This window comes from Salmo salar, chromosome ssa11, assembly GCF_905237065.1.
Source record: "Salmo salar chromosome ssa11, Ssal_v3.1, whole genome shotgun sequence".
Taxonomy (NCBI): Eukaryota; Metazoa; Chordata; class Actinopteri; order Salmoniformes; family Salmonidae; genus Salmo; species Salmo salar.
In genome coordinates this window covers 70,739,810-70,760,492 of record NC_059452.1, presented here as the reverse complement: position 1 = coordinate 70,760,492, position 20,683 = coordinate 70,739,810, and the positions used below count along the sequence as shown (strand labels likewise).

Below are 20,683 nucleotides of genomic sequence, written 5' to 3'. Positions count from 1 at the left end.
CAGGCATACCATGAAAAGACCTCTGTGTACTTCTGTCATTCCCCCCAAACTGGCAGGAAAACCCTTACGCAAACGTCCCCACCCTTTGGAAACACGTACATTAGGGTGTGTGTGTGTGTGTGTGTGTGTGTGTGTGTGTGCATGAATTACTGAAGGCCTATGTCTTCACACCTGGCAGTCACAGTGTGCTTCAGTCCCAAACCAGCCCCTATCCTCTACCAATAGATACTGTTCCATGACTCTTACTGTAGCCCGTATTCCTACATCACTCAGCAGTGATATACACACAAAGCTGCAAGTCCAGGTATTTTGGTTGTTTCCATGGCAACAATAAGAAACAAAGTCAGGAGTATTTATTTATTTATTTGAATTGTTTTATTTTCCTCTTGACTTTGGGTCCAAAAAGTTCCTAATATAGTTACAAACAGTACTGCAACTGAGTAATGTTTTCCGTACACAAAACAGTGTAGGGATAAAAATGATTGCCTGGTGTCACGCTCTGACCTAGGTGAGCTGTGGTTTCTCTGTTTAGTTAGGTCAGGGTGTGATAGGTGGGTGGGCATTCTATGTTTTGTTTTCTATGTTTTGGCCGGGTATGGTTTCCAATCAGAGGCAGCTGTCTATCGTTGTCTCTGATTGGAAGCCATACTTAGGCAGCCTTTTTTCCCCCATTGGTTTTCGTGGGTCGTTGCGTTCTGTTTAGTTTGTTTAACCTGACAGAACTGTTGGCTGTCATTTTTGTTTATTTTGTCTAGCGTTCGTTTTTCATTAAAAAAAATAACGATGAGCACTCAACACGCTGCGCCTTGGTCTCCTCTATATGACGCCCGTTACACCTGGTTGTAGTTTTTTCTTAACCTTTTGAATGAATTGATACATGACATAGTTAATTCTTAAGTAATGGGCAGTTCTTGAACCAGCCAAAAAGGTTTTGTTAGTAAAGGTTCACAATGAGCATGTTAGTACAGTTGAAGAAAAGCATTGGTGATGCTTTCTGACAGATTTGTAACGTTCTCTGGCAGAAGCTCTCTTGTGTTTGTCATAATCATTGTTGTGGCTCATGATTCCTGTTTAAAAAGTGTTAATCACTGTGCTTTGCTGACCGGGGAAACAAGTAAGATACTCTACCGTTCAAAATTTTGGGGTCACTTAGAAATGTGCTTGTTTTTGGAAAAAAAGCAAATGTTTTGTCCATTAAAATAACATCAAATTGATCAGAAATACAGTGAAATACAGTGTTCATGTTGTAAATGACTATTGTAGCTGGAAACAGCTGATTCTTAATGGAATATCTACATAGGCGTACAGAGGCCAATTATCAGCAACCATCACTCCTGTGTTCCAATGGCACATTGTGTTAGCTAATCCAAGTTTATCATTTTAAAAGGCTAATTGATCCTTAGAAAACCCTTTTGCAATTATGTTAGCACAGCTGAAAACTGTTGTTCTGATTAAAGAAGCTATAAAACTGGCCTTCTTTAGACTAGTTGAGTATCTGGGGCATCAGCATTAGTGGGTTCGATTACAAACAAAGAACTTTCTTCTGAAACTCATCAGTCTATTATTGTTCTGAGAAATGAAGGCTTTTCCATGCAAGAAATTGCCAAGAAACTGAAGATCTCGTATAACGCTGTGTACTACTCCCTTCACAGTACAGCGCAAACTGGCTCTAACCAGAATAGAAAGAGGAGTGGGAGGCCCCGGTGCACAACTGAGCAAGAGGACAAGGACATTAGTGTGTCTAGTATGAGAAACAGACGCCTCACAAGTCCTCAACTGGCAGCTTCATTAAATACTACCCGCAAAACACCAGTCTCAATATTTTAATGGGCAAAAAAATTTGCTTTTCTTTCAAAAACAAGAACATTTCTAAGTGACCCCAAACTTTTGAACGGTAGTGTACATATTTTTCGTACTAACATAGGTTCTGAGGCTAATTTCAATATAAATATATGTGTCTGTCCAGCAGGTCTTTGTGATAACGGTCCATATTTTTTGCTCCTTCCACTAGCGTTCCTGTACTCACCTCTGAGTGCAGTTGTCATAGGACACGGTAGAGCCAAGTCTTGCTAACTCAACAATAAGCAAACTATGTCAGGTCGAGCCAAGTATAGCTAACCTAACACTCCAGGAATGACCTAACATTCTCTTGGAGCCAGCTAGTGTTGCTGTAAGGCTCTTAAGCTAGTGTACGTCAGTCCTTGTGTTGTTCTAACATGGGAGTCTCTTACTGTACCTGCAGGAACCAATGGTGTTTTTAAATAGGATGATTATCTGGCCAATTCACTGGGCTAGTCTAGAGTGGGCTGCACTGGTAGTGGTGAGCAAGGGTATCGCAGGCTCTGTGTTCATGCAGATAAATAGATATGCCTGAGCTGTTGGCCTGAGGCTTAGCCATGCAGACTAACATGGCATCGTTAGCTAGCTAACAGCTTGTCAGTGCTCAAACAACCAGTTTCACAGATATCACTGGGTCTACTCATTCACTATAAGAAACTATTTGTGTCAAAAATAGCACCAAAAAAAAATATTTTGAAAAAATTGGGATTTACACTGCAAGTGTTGCTTTTGGCTTTCTGCTGTGTATAAAAGCTCAGAGGCATGCCTTGTGTTTCTAAACTAGAGGCTAAGATGTATATAGAGGCACAGAAACTAGTGTTTAACATACATATTATACTGCAGGTCTGCGTGTCACAATACTACTCAGTAAGACAACTATTGCCAGGCATTTTGTGTTGCTGCTGAGGACTAAATGCGGTTTACCTTGTCCCTTCTAGGCCACTGTAAGTCTTCTGACATAAACATTGTCCAGTGCAACTTTTGTATTATGGTTTCCTCGTTTGTATGTTTCTGAGGTTAGTTTAAACACTTGAGCCCTGTGACTGAGCACAGAACTCTGGGATAGCGTAGCGCAGAAAATTAAACAATATTTCTATATCAAAAGACATCCATAAACAGAAATACAATTCTAGATACTCACATTCTACATATTCATAGTAAAAAAGAAACTAAACAATGCTAATGGTTGGCTTTTCCTTTTTTTTTTTTATCAATTTCTATGATGAGAATGATGTTTGGTCCACACATTATTAATTAAACTAGTCAAAATGATGGTGAAATACATGACACTGTTGTAGCACCCTGCAAAGATGGACAGCAGACTGGATGTTCATTGTGCTGTAGTTGCATTCTATAACATAATAATAATAATAATAATAATAGCTTGAGCTACGCTATCTTTGCTTTTTGTGTTTGTGTGAATATTGTTGCTCTTTTGTTTGTCCTGGGTTTAATTGAACAGAAAAGGTAAGCGCCCAAAGGTATCAGTTCAGTTATCAGAAGCTTTACTGGGTTGTTCTCAGTCCAAGGACTTCCTTCAAGCTATGGTATGCCTCGTCCACTTACGATGTCACTTTGGGACAATGTGACATCATCTGTTTCTCCACCACCATTCCCTCCCTCTCACCAACCCTTTCCCCAAATCCATCCTCCCTTTCTGTTCCTACGTAAAAATAACAGATTAAATAACATATCCCCCATACACTACCAGGTCCCAGATTACAAAAAAACATGGTTTGTTAAAATTACTCTCACACCTCTCGTTTTACTGTATCTAAAAAGAAAATATCACAGTTTGAATGTTTTATTTAAATGTTTTATATCAGTAACTTCCCCTATATGACCTCCCTCTCTCTAAACTCCTCTTCCCATCTCCCTCTCCATCCTACTCTCTGTAAATGTATTAGCTTCTCTAGTGTGTGTGTGTGTGTGTGTGTGAGCGTATTGGGGTTCTCAGTTGTGGCCCTTGAAGCAGTAGACTCCGTACAGCTTGTGTTTCTTGTCAGGGTAGCCGTTGAACCTCACGGCAGCTTCCGTTGGGCTGCAACGCCTACGGGGGCGGGTGATGGGGTAACGGACGCTCCCGTCAGCCAACCAGCCGGCGTCACAGCGGTCGTAGCCCAATAGCTTCCAGGCGGCGTACATCTGGCCCACCTTGGCAATCTGAGCTCCGTCCTTCTGACACGCACGCACAGCCTCGTCATATGTAAGCTTGGAGGGGTGGATCAGGTAGTAGAACCGCCCTAAGAGAGGGAGGGAGAAGGTTAGATACACATGTACACCCCCCCCCACACACACACACACACACACTCACCTTTGTAGTTGGAGGTGAAACAGAACACGTCGTATCTGTTCTTCTCCTTGTCTCTGAGGCCGTAGTTGCGTACCCCGGGAACAGTGTTCTTGCCCCCACAGGGTTCCCTCGGGGTGGTGATGGGATACTGGACGGATCCGTCACTCAGCCACCCAGCGTTGCACCAGTCCAAACCCCCACGCCATGCCTCGTACAGCTGGTCAAACGACGCCACGATGGAGTCCTGCTCGCGACACACCCGCTCGGCATCAAAGAAGTTCAGGTTGTAACGACCCAGCCGAGGGAAGTATGGGTAGACGATACCTGGGAGGGGGAGAGACAGGGAGGAGAGACAGGAGAGAGAGGGTGAGAGAGAGGGAGGAGAGACAGGAGAGAGAGGGTGAGAGAGAGGGAGGAGAGACAGGAGAGAGAGGGTGAGAGAGAGGGAGGAGAGACAGGAGAGAGAGGGTGAGAGAGAGGGAGGAGAGACAGGAGAGAGGGTGAAAGAGAGGGAGGAGAGACAGGAGAGAGGGTGAAAGAGAGGGAGGAGAGACAGGAGAGAGAGGGTGAGAGAGAGGGAGGAGAGACAGGAGATCATAAAACATCCATTTGCTTTGGGGTTTTATGTACTCATCTTAAACAGGTGGAAAACATAACACAAGTTGTAAAAAAAAAGCTAAACCCTATTAGCTTATAGCATTTGCTCAAATCCTACAATTTCTAGTCCATTGTTATGTGTGTGGGTAGCTGTAGCTCCAGATTGATGGTGGCAGTGATAGTTGATCATTCTCATATATAATGGAGCTGGTCTAGCTGGGTGATGCATGGCGTTATACCCTGTTCCATGGAGGTGTGCCAGGAATGGAAACCTAAATGATGAACTCCATTACTCCGGCCTGACGTGTGTGTGCCCCTGACAGTCCTCCTGGGTAGTCTCAGCTCACGGTGCTATATATAGCCAGAACCCTGGGCCATTTAGACAAGGACAGGCTGCTACACAGTAAATAGACTTTACCAAAGGACGGTTCTCTCAAAAACTTTGTCAAACAGAGTCCATATTGAATACTAGCTGTTGTGTCGACAGACTGCGGTGAGGACACGCACACTGTGAAATTGTGTGTTCGTGTGTGTTCAAGTGTGTGTTACCTTGCAGGTCCAGAGACACCACGCCTGTTCCATCTTCCAACCCGTCGATGACCTCACACTTATATCTCCCATAATCCTCCAGTGTGAGTTCTGTGATGACCAACGACGCATCCGCGGGGGCCGAGTCCTGTAGGTAGACGCGTCCATGGAAACGTCCGTAGCTCCGCTTGTGGAAACCCATGGCAACGAAGACATCCACCTGGAACAAGAAGGAGTTGTAAGTGATGGCATCAGTTAGTTCCGAGGTTATTCCACGAAATGAGTGCCTTTTGCATCTCTTTGATATATTAAGTAGAAATTGTGCACCAATTTTGAATTGTAAAAGCCTGTTACATGAAATGAAGTTCCTCTTAATATAGAACGCATGGGGAATTCAATAAATCAGATTTTCAATATGAATAATTCAGCATTTGGACATGTCCCTCCTTGCACCCTGTGTAACTTCTAGAAAGATTTAAACCCACCTATCTTCAACATTTTTCCAAGTTTTCACCATAATCGTAAAGCCCTAGTTATTTTGTTGCTTTGACAAAGTCCATTTTGAAGATGATTATTTATTTAAAGTGATTAGTCTACATTTACATCTGTCCCTCATTTTAAGGTCAAACCTGTTACGTGAACAGAACTCTCATTTTAATATGGTGAAAAGCTTACTTTTTAAATTGAACATCTAATAGGCAAATCGTAGTGTAAAAGCAGGTGAACTGGGCAACTCTTTTTTGCCATTTTCTGGTGTTTGATTGGGACATGCATAACACTTCCCTGTTACCCATTGATAGACAGGCTAGAAATGTTTTTTTGTTGTTGTTGTTGTGAAGCCTCTATTCAATTGCCCCTCCCTGTTGCACACAAAAAACTTCCATTCCCTGTCACAAGGGGATTTATGGCTGATTTAAAATGAAATCGTCAACCCTGTTACGGCCAACCCCTGTTACGGCCAACCCTGTTACTTTATTTGGCACTTATGGGCACTTACGATAATAATGTTTTTTATTTAACCTCTTGAGATGGAAAAATGTATTGTTTTATGTAGTTGAACATTTGTGCTCTTTATGATAGAATGTAAACATTTGGTGAAATTTTTTGGGAGGGCCAAGTTACACTTCTCAAAATGCATCGAATTGGTGGAACGACACTCCTATGGGTACGAAGAAAAAAAAAACATTTCAATAAATTTATAGAAAAAAGATTGAGGAAGATAAGGTTTTCTAATGTCATCATCAACCAATTAGTAGACATTAGCAATGCCTACTCATAATTGGTTAAAATCACACGATGCACACTGATGATGTCATTAGAAACTTCTCTTCCTCCTTCTGTTTTACTTCAAAACCTAGAAAAGCGCAATTTTCACATATGTTGATGTTGGAGTGGTGCTGAAGATGTAATTAGGCACACCCGTTAATTGAAATGCATTCCAGGTGACTACCTCATGAAGCTGGTTCAGAGAATGCCAAGAGTGTGCAAAGCTGTCATCAAGGCAAAGGGAGGCTACTTTGAAGAATCTCAAATATAAAATATATTTTCATTTGTTTAACACTTTTTTGGGTTACTACAGGATTCCATGTGTTATTTCATAGTTTCGATGTCTTCACTACTATTCTACAATGTAGAAAATAGTATAAAATAAAGAAAAACTACTTGAATGAGTAGGCGTGTCCAAACTTTTGACTGGTGATGTATATTTTTAAGGGGGAATTACATTTCCTGGCAAAAAAGACAGTAAAATCACCAGGAATTCAGCAAAAGCTTGTTTAATTTAGGAAATCTGTTCACAAGTACTCCCAGAAATAAAACAGTAGTTTGTGTATTAACGCAATAAAGATATGAAATGGTTTTTATTTTCAAATACAATCTCTTTTTGGGCGTAGTTGTGGTCAATTTGCAGTGTACAAACCCGACCATCAACCGACTAACATCAGCCTCCGGCTGAATCTAGTTGCCTACCCCTGTCCTAGTCTCTTTTATAATGTAGGCTATTGTGGGGTGGCAGGTAGCCTAGTGGTTAGAGCGTTGGACTAGTAACCGGAAGTTTGCAAGATCGAATCCCCGAACTGACAAGGTAAACATCTGTTGTTCTGCTCCTGAACAAGGCAGTTAACCCACTGTTCCTAGGCTGTCATTGAAAACAATAATTTGTTCTTAACTGACTTGCCTAGTTAAATAAAGGTACAAAAAATGACAAAATATTCCACATAGTGCACTATTTTAGACCAGACTCTGATCAAAAGTAGGGTATTGTATGGAAAAGTTATTTTGATTATAGTTTTATGACATTGGTTCAAGTGTAAACACACCTCTTTGAGGTAGTCTGAGGTCAGCTTAGTCCATTTGATCCTCAGTTTGGGGTTGGCCGGCAGTGACGCATCCCTGTGGAACTTACAGGGCAGGGTGGCATTACCCCCCCGCCTCGACACCACCTTGGACTGCTCCGTCACCACAGAGAGCTGAGGGCCATTCTCTGAAATATAGGAATGGGTTAAACCATTAGTATTACAGGGGTGGTTCTCTCTTTGTACATTTCTCTGTTTCTTTCTCTCTCTCATACAGTATCTCTCTCACTCTCTATTCCTAACTTCAACAACAACACTAACCCATTGTTTGGTTCACTGTATCTTATCAAAAAATGGGCTGTTTTTTTTTCTTCTCTGAATGGTATTTAACCTGTTTGTTATCACGTTATGCCATATGAAATCGATTAGCAAGATCTGGGCTCGGAAACAGAGGCTTGCTCAATAGCTAAATAGTTCCCATCTCTTTTATCCCAAGTGAATTACAACATCCCTGTTGTTCAGCCCTGTCACAAAAACCGTGTTCGTTTAATTTTGATTTAAACAATATAGTTCTACATTGTATTTTTAAAATATATATTATAATGTATCAGGTTGTGTAATGCTGATTTAATGTAAGGGACCAGAGTATTAGGAGAACCCCTGGAGTCAAATATCAGGTTCCAAAAATCTGACTGAGATAATAATGTGTTTATTATGATGTTTATAGATATAATAATAATATGAGCTATTGCCAGTCAACCACACATAATAACATTATGCTAAGGGTCTCATTAACATGTATCTCATTAACATGTATTTACATCCACATGCAAACCAATCTGTTTCCAACACTAGGTATAAAAATCGCTCCAAACCAGGGAGATTATTAACGTCGAAATTGGACATATATCCACGTCCTGAAGATGTCGGGAAATGCCTTCAAAACAGGCCACTAGGGGAAACAGTGAGTGTTAGTACCATCAAGTAGGGTGTTGTGGATTAGGGTGGTGGATAGGTGACTTCTGGCTCAGAAGGTTGGGTGTTTGATCCCAGTTGTGGAAACTAGTTTTACATTTTTGTTTTAACCCTATCCCAAACGTTAACCCTTCGGAATGGGTGCCTAAACGTAATGTTTTAACCCTATCCCAAACCTTAGCCTTAGCCGAACCATTCGCAATGAGTGCCTAAGCTTAACCCTTAACTTCGAAATTTGACGTTTGGAGAAATGGAACGATACAGAGCAGCAGGATGAATGTTACAGAGAAGCAGGAGCAACAAAAACACGTCAAAATTGTACGTATGGAGAAGGTGGATAGACGTCTAATTTTGCAGTGAGACTGTGAGAGCTTGTTGCTCCAAACACCCCCACCCCCTTAAACAGAATCTGGTTCCAGGGTTTTCTCTAATACATCTTAACTGTGCATTCCATCACTACCTCATCTTGTGTTTGATGTTTATTTAATCCTCTCTTCCTGGTGTGGAGAAAATTGATGATTCTAATATATCTGGAGGCACTATGTAATGTACACAACGGAGCGTCCTCAGTCAACCTGTTTAGTGGCAGCGTTGTTGGGTACACAACGTTTTACTGGTACAGTAAGGTTCTATAGTCTCACTGCTACAAGCTAAACTTCCATTTCAATCACCCACCAGAAGCAACTTTCACTTTTTCAAAAACAATGATTGGTTTCTACAGTACTTCAATACAATTGGTGCAGCACATAACATTTTTACATTTACATTTTAGTCATTTAGCAGACGCTCTTATCCAGAGCGACTTACAGTAGTGAGTGCATACATTTCATACACGGTTGAGGGGTAGGTTTAAAGACCTGCTGTGACCTGCTGTGGCCCTCCTCTGTATTATGATCCCCAAATCAGAATTGTAGTGGTTAATACATTTTTCTGTTAGGGCAAATCAAGTCTTGACATTTTAAAGTGGAAATTGAAAACCTTAGAAAACTTTTTAAACCTTGAATACACAAACTTTTTAAACCTTGAATACACTACTCTCAGCAATAAAACAGTGATCAAATTAAGATCCTACATCTGTACATCCCTGTTAGGACCATACGAACCCATGCTAGGCTGACTGACTGATGGCACATTGATCCTATAGGAGTCCTATACTGACTATAAGAGTGAGTTAGCACTTCCTCTCTCCAGCCAACTCAGTGAATCTGCCTCCTGAAACTACGATCGATGCTGAAGCTAATTTCTACACAAAAGTTCAACAGAACTGCTTACCACACACACAGTACAGGATACTGCTTTAGCTGGAGAGCTGCACCCGACATACTACTGCTGGGTACCACACTCTACCACAGTACTGTGTGTAGTAAAACCGCCTTTATATCGTCACTGCAGAAAGAGTACAGTAGCCAATACACATTCACTGCACCTGCTTTCTAAACATGGCACAAACAGGGACATATCTGACCTGCAATCTGCCTCTACAGCCCAAATAAAGAGAGATAGCAGATAGGATATCAGAGAAAACAAGACCCCACATAGCTGCCCTATCTCTCTCATTCAACAGTTGCAGTGCGTGAGGATACACACACACACACACACACACAGGCGTGCGCACAAACACACACACGCACGCACGCACGCACACACACACACACACACACACACACACACACACACACACACACACACACACACACACACACACACACACACACACACACACACACACACACACACACACACACACACACACAGATAAGATGATACTATGGAACCACAGGAGACATTCCAGGAGTGTGTGTCATAAACGAAACACAGCGACAGGTAAATGTACATTTTAGCCACTCAGCACACACTCTTATCCAGAGTGACTTTCAATTAGAGGTGTTAGACTGTCATTGCAGACGGATGGTCATACACCACCACATCTACCTTGTACATAGATGGTTCTGTAGTGCTCCATTTCAGGGTAGGCCGTGTCAAAGTTGTCGGCCAAGCTCAGAGAGACCAGGGCACAGATCAGCACAGGAAGCATCTTCTGTCACTACACCCGGGATCTGCTCACTGCACAGAGAGAGAGGGGGAAAGAGAGAGAGGGTTAGGAAATCCTTACATACCAGCAAAACACCTGCCTCCGTAAAGTGTGTGTGTCTGTTGTGTGTTGTGTGTGTGTGTGCATGTGCGTGTGTGTGACCTGAGAATATCCCTCTGTACAGAATATATATCTGCAGTGCTGTAAGTTCCCTCTGGAGCAGTCTGATTGCAATAGGAATGCAGCACTCTCGGTGTCCTTGTCACAGCAAGCACCCCCCCCCCCCCACCCCACCACCCCACCACCACCACCCACCCCCATACACCCACACAAACACATACATGCACACACATGCAGGCAGGTAGATGTACACACACACAAGCACACACACACACACACACACACACACACACACACACACACACACACACACACACACACACACACACACACACACACACACAAGCACACACACACACACACACACACACACACACACACACACACACACACACACACACACCAGAGATATATAGGGCAGTAGCAGAAAGATTTATAGCATGGCATGAGTAAGCAAAACTAGTTATTCTCACTGTCATCACCGTCATCATCACAATCATGATAACTACAGTAGTCATTACCCTCATTGTCATCATCAATGTCATTACCACTCATCATCTCAATCCTTATCATTATCATCATCAGCATCCCTCGGCATTATTCTCACTATTACACTCTTATCAATATCATCATAAGCATCACTCTATCACAATCATCATCAACATAACCTATTCATGTAAAATATACATCTCACATAATCACTATCCATATCACTAATCACAACCACACAGAGTACCTGTTCCTGTAGAACACTGAAGAAGCTCTAGACTCTGTAAGAAGAGTACACACAGAGTACTACACACACAGAGTACTACACACACAGAGAGAGGATCATATCGCGTCCCAGGGAGCCAGCCGGAGGGGAAACTTTGCCAAACACACTTTTCTCACCAGCGCCCTCACACAATATCCACACAGACACACATCCCAAAATGAGAATAGGAGGACTCACCATCTCAAAGTACAGCGTATACACACACTCCTTCCCCTACTCCTAAAGAGTGTGTGTGAGCACAGCCATGCAAACACGCAGTGTGTGAGCAGCGTGTGTGTGTGTGAGAGGTTTCTGTGTGAGCAGTGTGTGTGTGTGTGTGTGTGTGTGTGTGTGTGTGAGCGGTATGTGGTGAGTGGTGTGTGGGTTCTCCGCAGTCACTCTGATTGATCCTCAATTATTTCTTTCCCTTCATTCACTCCCTCCATCCCCTGGTGCTGACGCACTGGCTGACACTGCCAGGTAGGGCTTCTGCAGTCAGCAGAACACTACTCTGCAGAGCACACACACACACACACACACACACACACACACACACACACACACACACACTGATACAGTATGCACTAACGCACGGACGCACACCACCCTCATCCCCCTCCCAGCCTGAAAATAGTAATTAAAGCAGACCAGGATGTGGGGAGTGATAAGAGAGAGGAGAAATAGAGTGAGGAGAGAGAAAGGAGAGGAAAAGGGAGAAAGAGTGCGGAGAGAGATGAATTGAGTGATAGAGAAGAGAGAGAGAGAAGAGAGAGAGAGAGAGAGAGAGAGAGAGAGAGAGAGAGAGAGAGAGAGAGAGAGAGAGAGAGAGAGAGAGAGAGAAACGGGGAGAGGTGATGAGATGTCCTTTCCTCAGGGAAGGAGAGAGAGAAACAGCGAGAGAATCTCCTCAACTGAGTTCTCCTCTGCAGGAGAGAGAAATGAAGTGTAAAATAACTTAGAGAGAGAGAGAGAGAGAAAGGGGGGAGGAGAGGGAGTGGGGAGATATAGAGGGGCAAAGAGAGAGAAAGAACAGCTCTGCAGCAGTATAAGGGACGCAGAGGTTTAGTATCAATAAGACACGCTACATTGACCAGCCTTTAATACAGCTACTGTAGATTAAGCACACATAGTCCTCAAAGAAGGGAACAGGTGTGTATGTGCATGCATTCGCCTGTGTTCCCAATCACAGCCTATAACCCTGGGAACTCAACCACTCACACATATACACACACACGGCATGTGTGTTTGTCACAATACCTGATGTCACCGGTAAAGACAGGTGTGTGTGTGTGTGTGTGTGCGTGTGTGGTTTGGTTTGGTTTCCTTGTGGGGACCAGAAGTCCTGGTTTGGTTTAGTTTTAGGGTTAGGGGTTTAGAGTTAGGTTTAGAGTTAGGGGTTATGGAAGAAAAAAAAAATGTTTAAGGAAATGAATGTTTTGGTCTCCACAAGGATAGTAAAACAAACTGTGTGTGTGTGTGGACGCTCATCAGCTGTGATGCTGTGATGATGGAGCTGTGTTATGAATTATCTTATGAAGAGTCTAAGTATCTCTGATGGAACTATTGACAACTAAGACCATGATGTTATGTTTGCATTGAAGAAAGGACTGACAGGGCACAGATACAGCTGTAGTGGAATACGAGAAGGATGTGGGGGACAGGTCGTCATTGTAAAGAAGAATTTGGTCTTAATTGACGTACCTGTATAGATAAAGGTGGAGCATATACATATACAGTACCAGTCAAAAGTTTGGACACACCTACTCATTCAAGGGTTTTTCTTCTTTTTAAAAAACTATTTTCTACATTGTAGAATAACAGTGAAGACATCAAAACTATTAAATAACACATATGGAATCATGTAGTAACCAAAAAAGTGTTGAACATATCAAAATATATTTTAGATTCTTCAAAGTAGGCACCCTTTGACTTGATGACAGCTTTGCACACTCTTGGCATTCTCTCAACCAGCTTCACCTGGAATGCTCTTCCAACAGTCTTGAAGGAGTTCCCACATATGCTGACCACTTGTTGGCTGCTTTTCCTTCACTCTGCGGTCCAACACTGTTGAAAAACAAAATGATAGTCCGACTAAGCGCAAACCAGATGGGATGGCGTATCACTGAAGAATGCTGTGGTAGCCATGCTGGTTAAGTTTGCCTTGAATTCTAAATAAATCACAGACAGTGTCACCAGCAAAGCACCCCCACATCATCACACCTCCTCCTCCATGCTTCACAGTGGGAACCACTGTTCACCTACTCTGTGTCTCACAAAGACACAACGGTTGGAACCAAAAATCTCAAATTTTGACTCATCAGACCAAAGGACAGATTTCCACCTGTCTAATGTCCATTGCTCGTGTTTCTTTCCCAAAGCAAGTCTTTTCTTATTATTGGTGTCCTTTAGTAGTGGTTTTCTTTGCAGCAATTTGACTATGAAGGCCTGATTCCCACAGGCTCCTCTGAAAAGTTGATGTTGAGATGTGTCTGTTACTTGAACTCTGTGAAGCATTTATTTGGGCTGCAAACTGAGTTGCAGTTAACTCTAAGGAACTTATCCTCTGCAGCAGAGATAACTATGGTCTTCCTTTCCTGTGGCGGTCCTCATGAGAGCCAGTTTCATTATAGCGCTTGATTGTTTTTGCGACTGGACTTGAAGAAACGTTCAAAGTTCTTGAAGTTTTCTGCATTGATCGACCCTCATATCCTATAGTAATGATGGACTGTCATTTCCCTTTGCTTATTTGAGCTGTTCTTGCTATAATATGGACTTGGTATTTTACCAAATAGGGCTATCTTCTGCATACCATCCCTATTTTGACACAACACAACTGATTGGCTGAAACGCATTAAGAAGGAAAGAAATTGCACAAATTAACTTTTAACAAGGCACACCTCTTAATTGAAATGCATTCCTCATGAAGCTGGTTGAGAGAATGCCAAGAGTGTGCAAAGCTGTCGTCAAGGCAAATGGTAGCTACTTTGAATATTCTTGATATAAAATATATTTTGATTTGTTTAACACTTTTTGGTTACTGCATGATTCCATGTGTTATTTCATAGTTTTCTAATCAAATCAAATCAAACTTTATTTGTCACGTGCTTAATACAAAATGTGTAGACCTTACCGTGAATTGTTTACTTACAAGCCCTTAACCAACAATGCAGTTCAAGAAAGAGTTAAGAAAATATTTACCAAATAAACTAAAGTAAAAAATAATAAAAAGTAACACAGTAAAATAACAATAACGAGGCTATATACAGGGGGTATCGGTACCGAGTCAATGTGCGGGGGTACAGGTTAGTTTTTCATGTAAATAGGGGTAAAGTGATTATGCATAGATAATAAACAGTGAGTAGCAGCAGTGTAAAAACAAATGGGGGGAGGTGGGGTGTCAATGTAAATAATCCGGGTGTCCATTTAATTAATTGTTCAGTAGCCTTATGGCTTGGGGGAAGAAGCTGTTTAGGATCCTTTTGGTCCGAGACTTGGTGCTCCGGTACCGCTTGCCGTGCGGTAGCAGAGAGAACAGTCTATGACTTGGGTGACTGGAGACTTATATACTAGGCGGTGTCAGAGGAAAGCCCCAAAAAGTTGTTTAAGTCTTGGATGGCAGGAAGCTTTGCCCCAGTGATGTACTGGGCCATATGAACTATGCTCTCTAGTGCCTTACGGTGAGATACCGAGCAGTTGCCATACCAGGTGTTGATGCAACCGGTCAGTATGCTCTCAATGGTGCAGCTGTAGAACTTTTTGAGAATCTGGGGACCCATAACAAATCTTTTCAGTCTCCTGAGGGGGAAAAGGTGTTGTCGTGCCCTCTCCACGATTGTCTTGGTGTTTTTGGACCATAGTTTGTTGGAACTTGAAACTCTCGACATGCTCCACTACAGCCCCATCAATGTTAATGGGGGCCTCTTCGGCCCGCCTTTTCCTGTAGTCCATGATCAGCTCCTTTGTCTTGCTCACATTGAGGGAGAGGTTGTTGTCCTGGCACCACACTGCCAGTTCTCTGACCTTCTCCCTATAGGCTGTCTCATCGTTGTCGCTAATCAGGCCTACCACTGTTGTGTCATCACCAAACTTAATGATGGTGTTGGAGTCATGTTTAGCCACGCAGTTGTGGGTGAACAGGGAGTACAGGAGGGGACTAAGCATGCACCCCTGAGGGGCCCCAGTGTTGTTGTCTACCCTTACCATGTGTTGATGTCTACCCTTACCACCTGGGGGACGGCCCATCAGGAAGTCCAGGATCCAGTTGCAGAGGGCGGGGTTCAGTACCAGGGTCTTTAGCTTAGTGATGAGCTTTGTGGGCACTATTGTGTTGAACGCTGAGCTGTAGTCAATGAACAGCATTCTCACATAGATGTTCCTTTTGTCCAGGTGGGAAAGTGCAGTATGGAGTGCGATTGAGATTGTGTCATCTGTGGATCTGTTGGGGCAGTATGTGAATTGGAGTGGGTCTAGGGTATCCAGGATGAGGCTGTTGATGTGAGCCATGACCAGCCTTTCAAAGCACGTTATGGCGACCTATGTGAGTGCTACGGGGCGGTAATCATTTAGGCAGGTTACCTTCGCTTCCTTGGGCACAGGGACTATGGTGGTCTGTTTGAAACATGTAGGTATTACAGACTCAGTCAGGGAGAGGTTGGAAATGTCAGTGAAGACACTTGCCAGCTGGTCTGCACATGGTTTGAGTATACATCCTGGTAATCCGTCTGTCCCTGCGGCTTTGTGAATGTTGACCCGTTTAAAGGTCTTGCTCACATCTGCTACCGAGAGCGTTATCACACAGCCGTCGGGAACAGCTGGTGCTCTCATGCATATTTCAGTTTTGTTTGCCTTGAAGCGAGCATAAAAGGCATTTAGCTCGTCTGGTAGGCTCGCGTCACTGGGCAGCTTGCGGCTGGGTTTCCCTTTTCAGTCCGCAATAGTTTTCAAGCCCTGCCACATCCAACTAGCATCAGAGCCGGTGTAGTAGGATTCAATCTTAATCCTGTTGACGCTTTGCCTGTTTGATGCTTAGTCTGAGGGCATTTTGATGTCTTCACTATTATTCTACAATGTAAAAAATAAAGAATAACCCTGGAATGAGTAGTTGTGTCCAAACTTTTAACTGGTACTGTATATTTTTTTAAATGTCTGTCAGTCTGTCCCTGGCATCGATTCAACAACACAGGCCTCCCAGTTGCTGATCATGTTCAGTTACAACACCAAGCAAGTGATTGGAGCTACAGGCAACACACTGTGATACAGCAGAGTAAACACAGAGAGAGAACGAGACAGAAAGAGAGAGAGATTTTACTTGACTTGAGTTGGAGTGTATGTATCAACAGTTAGACAAACGATGGGGATACAATATCAAAGAACAGCTGATGGTGAGACAGAGAGCAAGAGCAAGAGAAAGACAGAGACACACACACACAAACACACACACACACACTTAAGGTGCTCATTGCCAAGATCAAATATAAAGTATACAGATGATGTCACAGTAATCTAAGTACTGGGTGGGTTCTTACTTAAACACTCAAATTAGGCTGTCTCACACACCACACACGCACGCACGCACGCGCGCGCGCACACACACACACACACACACACACAGGCTAAGACATTGCAATCAGGCTATCACAGTGAAAACCAGCTGGCGCCCTCACTTTATATTTCCATTCCTGGGAACACAGTTCTAGGAACATGTCTATTAACCTCTACACGACAATCACACACAGACTAATGGTTAATGCAATAGAGAATGGGGTTTACACTGTCATCTTTATCGGGAATTTAGCATTTAAAGGGATAGTTCACCCAATGATAAAATGACTGGTGTGTTCCCTTGCCTGAAAGTAGCTGGGCCAAGGAAGACCACAATCCACACTCTGGGCACAAATCACCTCAAAGTAACTATCCCTTTAAAGCGTTGACCCCTTTCCCATATTGATGAATGAACGTGTGCCAAGCTCTTTCACAAGGCACTCAGGATACTGGATATGAGATGACTAAAGCTTTTGGGTTAACTTTTGGACACATACACACACTTAGGGTGCATCGGTGGAGGATTGCGCAAACACTTTCCAGCACAAACTTAAATTCAGACTGAGTGGGGGCTCCAAGACAAATATGTCCAAGAAACACTGTGAGGTCTCCCACCTCTGTCTCTCCGATCCAATCCCCTCCCAACCCATAGGCCCCTGGTTTTGGCCCTTTCCAGCCTCCATCCCCCCTTTGGCCCCTGGGTCCATGCTCTGGCTTTGTGTCTGGCAACCCACAGCACCAGCAATAATATGATTTGGGGAGTCATTGTTCCTGTCCTTTCTGTTTTTCACTGAGTGGATTATAATGAAAAGACAATAATATATTTCCCTTAATAAACGATTGTTGAATTTCTTATCTAGTAAACTTATGCCATTCACCTGGATATCGTTTACAATAGGAGATATTCCAAAATATGCATTATGCTGAAGTAAAGATTTTATCCCACTAGGTATAGCTTTAATAACAGTGTCATATTCCTTGCTTGAAACCTCAAAGTTGTATCTTTCCATAAATTCTCTCCTGGTAAATAGATTCCTACTAATACTAACTAATTGGCTGACAAGGTCAATGCTTTTAGAGAACCAGTTACGGTAAAATAACATCTTGTTTCTATGTAATATCGACCCATTAGTCCATATAAAACATTTATGAGGTGAAAAGTTGTGTTTATACAGCAAAACCCAGCACATTAAAGCCTGCTTGTGAAAAGCCGCCAATTTCACAGGAAGTTTACCCACAATATACAGACATTGTAGTAAAAAATGAAGCACTCTGAGCTTCTGAAAAACAAAATGAGGTATAATATTCCAGAAACTATGAGGATTTTTTATGGACCTTTTTAACCCAGTTGATTTTTGATATCTGATTGAAGAGAGTGAAGTCTAAGACATTTAGACCGCCATCCAGAACCCTGTTGGTCTAGGAAGTCTATTCCCTCTGCGATATTTTATTGGGCTTCATCGTTTGATGTAAACTGGCGCCGTGCTTGGCTCACTCCACACAAATTTATGGTGACCAATAAAGTAAAGGAGATCTCCTTTAAGATTATCCATATATTTTATCCGTGTAATTGCTTGATTTCTAAATATATACCTGATGTAACCAGTGAATGCAGTTTTTGTGAACTAGAAACGGAATCTATTGAACACTTTTTCTGTCATTGGCATCTGTCATCTGATCTTGGCAACAAAATGCATACAACCATTGAAATATCAGTTTGACATATTATTTTACTACACTGATTCCACAATTGAACGTGAGTATGTCATACATTTCTTTATTTTATTAGGAAAAATGTTCATACACAAATCTAAATTTATGAAGAAAAATACCCTTTTCTTAATTTTTTATCTGATTTGGAAAACTATTTAGAGTCATTAAAACGTACATAAGAAACAAAATGTCAAAAAAATGTATTTGCTACATGTCTGTATTTAAATTGATATAGCATGGATTTGCGTTATCATTTTTGTTTCTTCTCTTATTTCTTTGTGGAATCCCTCTGGCTGTACTTTTTGTGTTTTGCATGTTACTGTTTAATAAAAATAAATGATAATAATAAATAAATAATAAATAAATACAATAATATAATTAGCAGCTGAACAACTATGTACATTCAGGGCTTTGAGCACGTTGAGAAACACCACATACATGCATTCAATCCATTAGTTATTGTCTTCAAATTAAATTAAATCAAACTTAAAGGGAAAATCAGTGGTGTAAAGTACTTAATAAGTAAAAAATACTTTAAAGTACTACTTAAGCCGTTTTTTGGGGGTATCTGTACTTTACTTTACTATTGACATTTTTGACAACTTTTACTTCACTACATTCCTTAAGAACATGTTGTACTTTTTACTCCATACATTTTCATTGACACCAAAAAGTACTTGTTACATTTTGAATGGTTAGCAGGACAGGGAAATAGTCAAATTCACACACTTATCAACCAAACATCCCTGATCATCCCTACTGCCTCTGATCTGTAGGGCTCACTAAACACACATGCTTTGTTTGTAAATGATGTCTGAATTTTGGAGTATGCCAGTGGTTTCCCGTAAATAAAATAAAAAAGAAGAAAACGGTGCCGTCTGGTTTGCTTAATATAAGGAATTTCAAATGATTTAGACTTTTACTTTTGATACTTAACTATATTTTAAACCAAATACTTTTATACTTATACTCAAGTAGAATTTTACTTTTACTTGAGTCAATTTCTATTAAGGTATCTTTACTTTAACTCAAGTATGATAGTTGGGTACTTTTTCCACCGCTGGGGAACAATATTTTTGAAATGTTTTCATATGTCCACTGCTGATAGTTCCAAAATGTTTTCCATATCAGCAGTCAAGTTTTCAAGATATTGGACTTTCAAAAGGCAAAGTGTATCATATTCTTTAAGTGTATTTTACAGGACTGCCACAATACACTAACCAGACCACTACAGGGGTGTATGCTAAGCTAATGAAGAAGACACTGTGCCCACTGCCTGCTGGAAGGGAGGAAATATATACTTCTACTAAGTATTCTAGCAGAACCCCATAGCTTTGTGTTGGGAAATCCCCTTGATCTGTGGGGTCTTGAGGAATGCCCCAGCTGCAGTGATGTCTGATGTCTGTATTTTCACATTGTGTCACCTGTCTGAGAATCCCGTACCCTTGTCCCTGCCGTAGCTAACACATATCAGGCTCTCTCCAGGGAACAGGACAACACAACCACTCCCAGTGTTTGTGTGCATGCGTGCTTGCACGTTTTCATATGTGGCCTCGGTCACTGAGAGGGACACAAAATGTCTGGTTGACGGTGGGTAACCAGATAGCCAGTCGGTGACATAACATTATGACTGGGCACTAACTGACGGATTGTCCTCCATTACTGGTCATTTATGACCGTCATCAAAATGTCACTCTGTGTCCACTTTCAGAGCTCCTTACAACCGTGGCTACATTCCATAGGTTGGAGGAGAAAAGAGGGTGACCATGACATACCCAGCAACCAATGACTAGAGCTGGGCCTTATTTAAACACACGTATCATAGAGGACAATTAACCCTCACAAATCCTCTCCCTAGGCCAAGCATAAAACAGGCTCTCTGGCTACAGTTAAACACTCTGTGGAATCTTCCCCAGCGCACATACTCCTTGGGAGTATGCCCGAGCAGCACCAAGACTAAACCAGGGCTGCAGAATGACAGGCACGTCCCAACAGTA

General features: G+C 42.1%; 1 protein-coding gene across 3 annotated transcripts in view; it reads right to left on the bottom strand.

The window, feature by feature from the left end:
- Positions 1-343: 343 nt before the first annotated feature.
- Positions 344-20,683, bottom strand: part of hapln1b (hyaluronan and proteoglycan link protein 1b) — a 35,470-nt gene continuing 15,130 nt past the window's right edge. For 2 of the 3 annotated variants that reach the window (XM_014128298.2, XM_045689900.1), the window contains exons 2-6: positions 10,459-10,590; positions 7,576-7,739; positions 5,279-5,477; positions 4,154-4,456; positions 344-4,082 (exon numbers count right to left, since the gene is read on the bottom strand). In XM_014128298.2, coding sequence (XP_013983773.1) covers positions 3,793-4,082; positions 4,154-4,456; positions 5,279-5,477; positions 7,576-7,739; positions 10,459-10,561 — 1,059 coding nt within the window. In that variant the 5' untranslated portion in view covers positions 10,562-10,590 and the 3' untranslated portion in view covers positions 344-3,792. Of the gene's footprint in view, positions 4,083-4,153; positions 4,457-5,278; positions 5,478-7,575; positions 7,740-10,458; positions 10,591-11,630; positions 11,655-20,683 lie in introns of those variants that run through there. The other variant, XM_014128299.2, reaches the window with a different exon arrangement.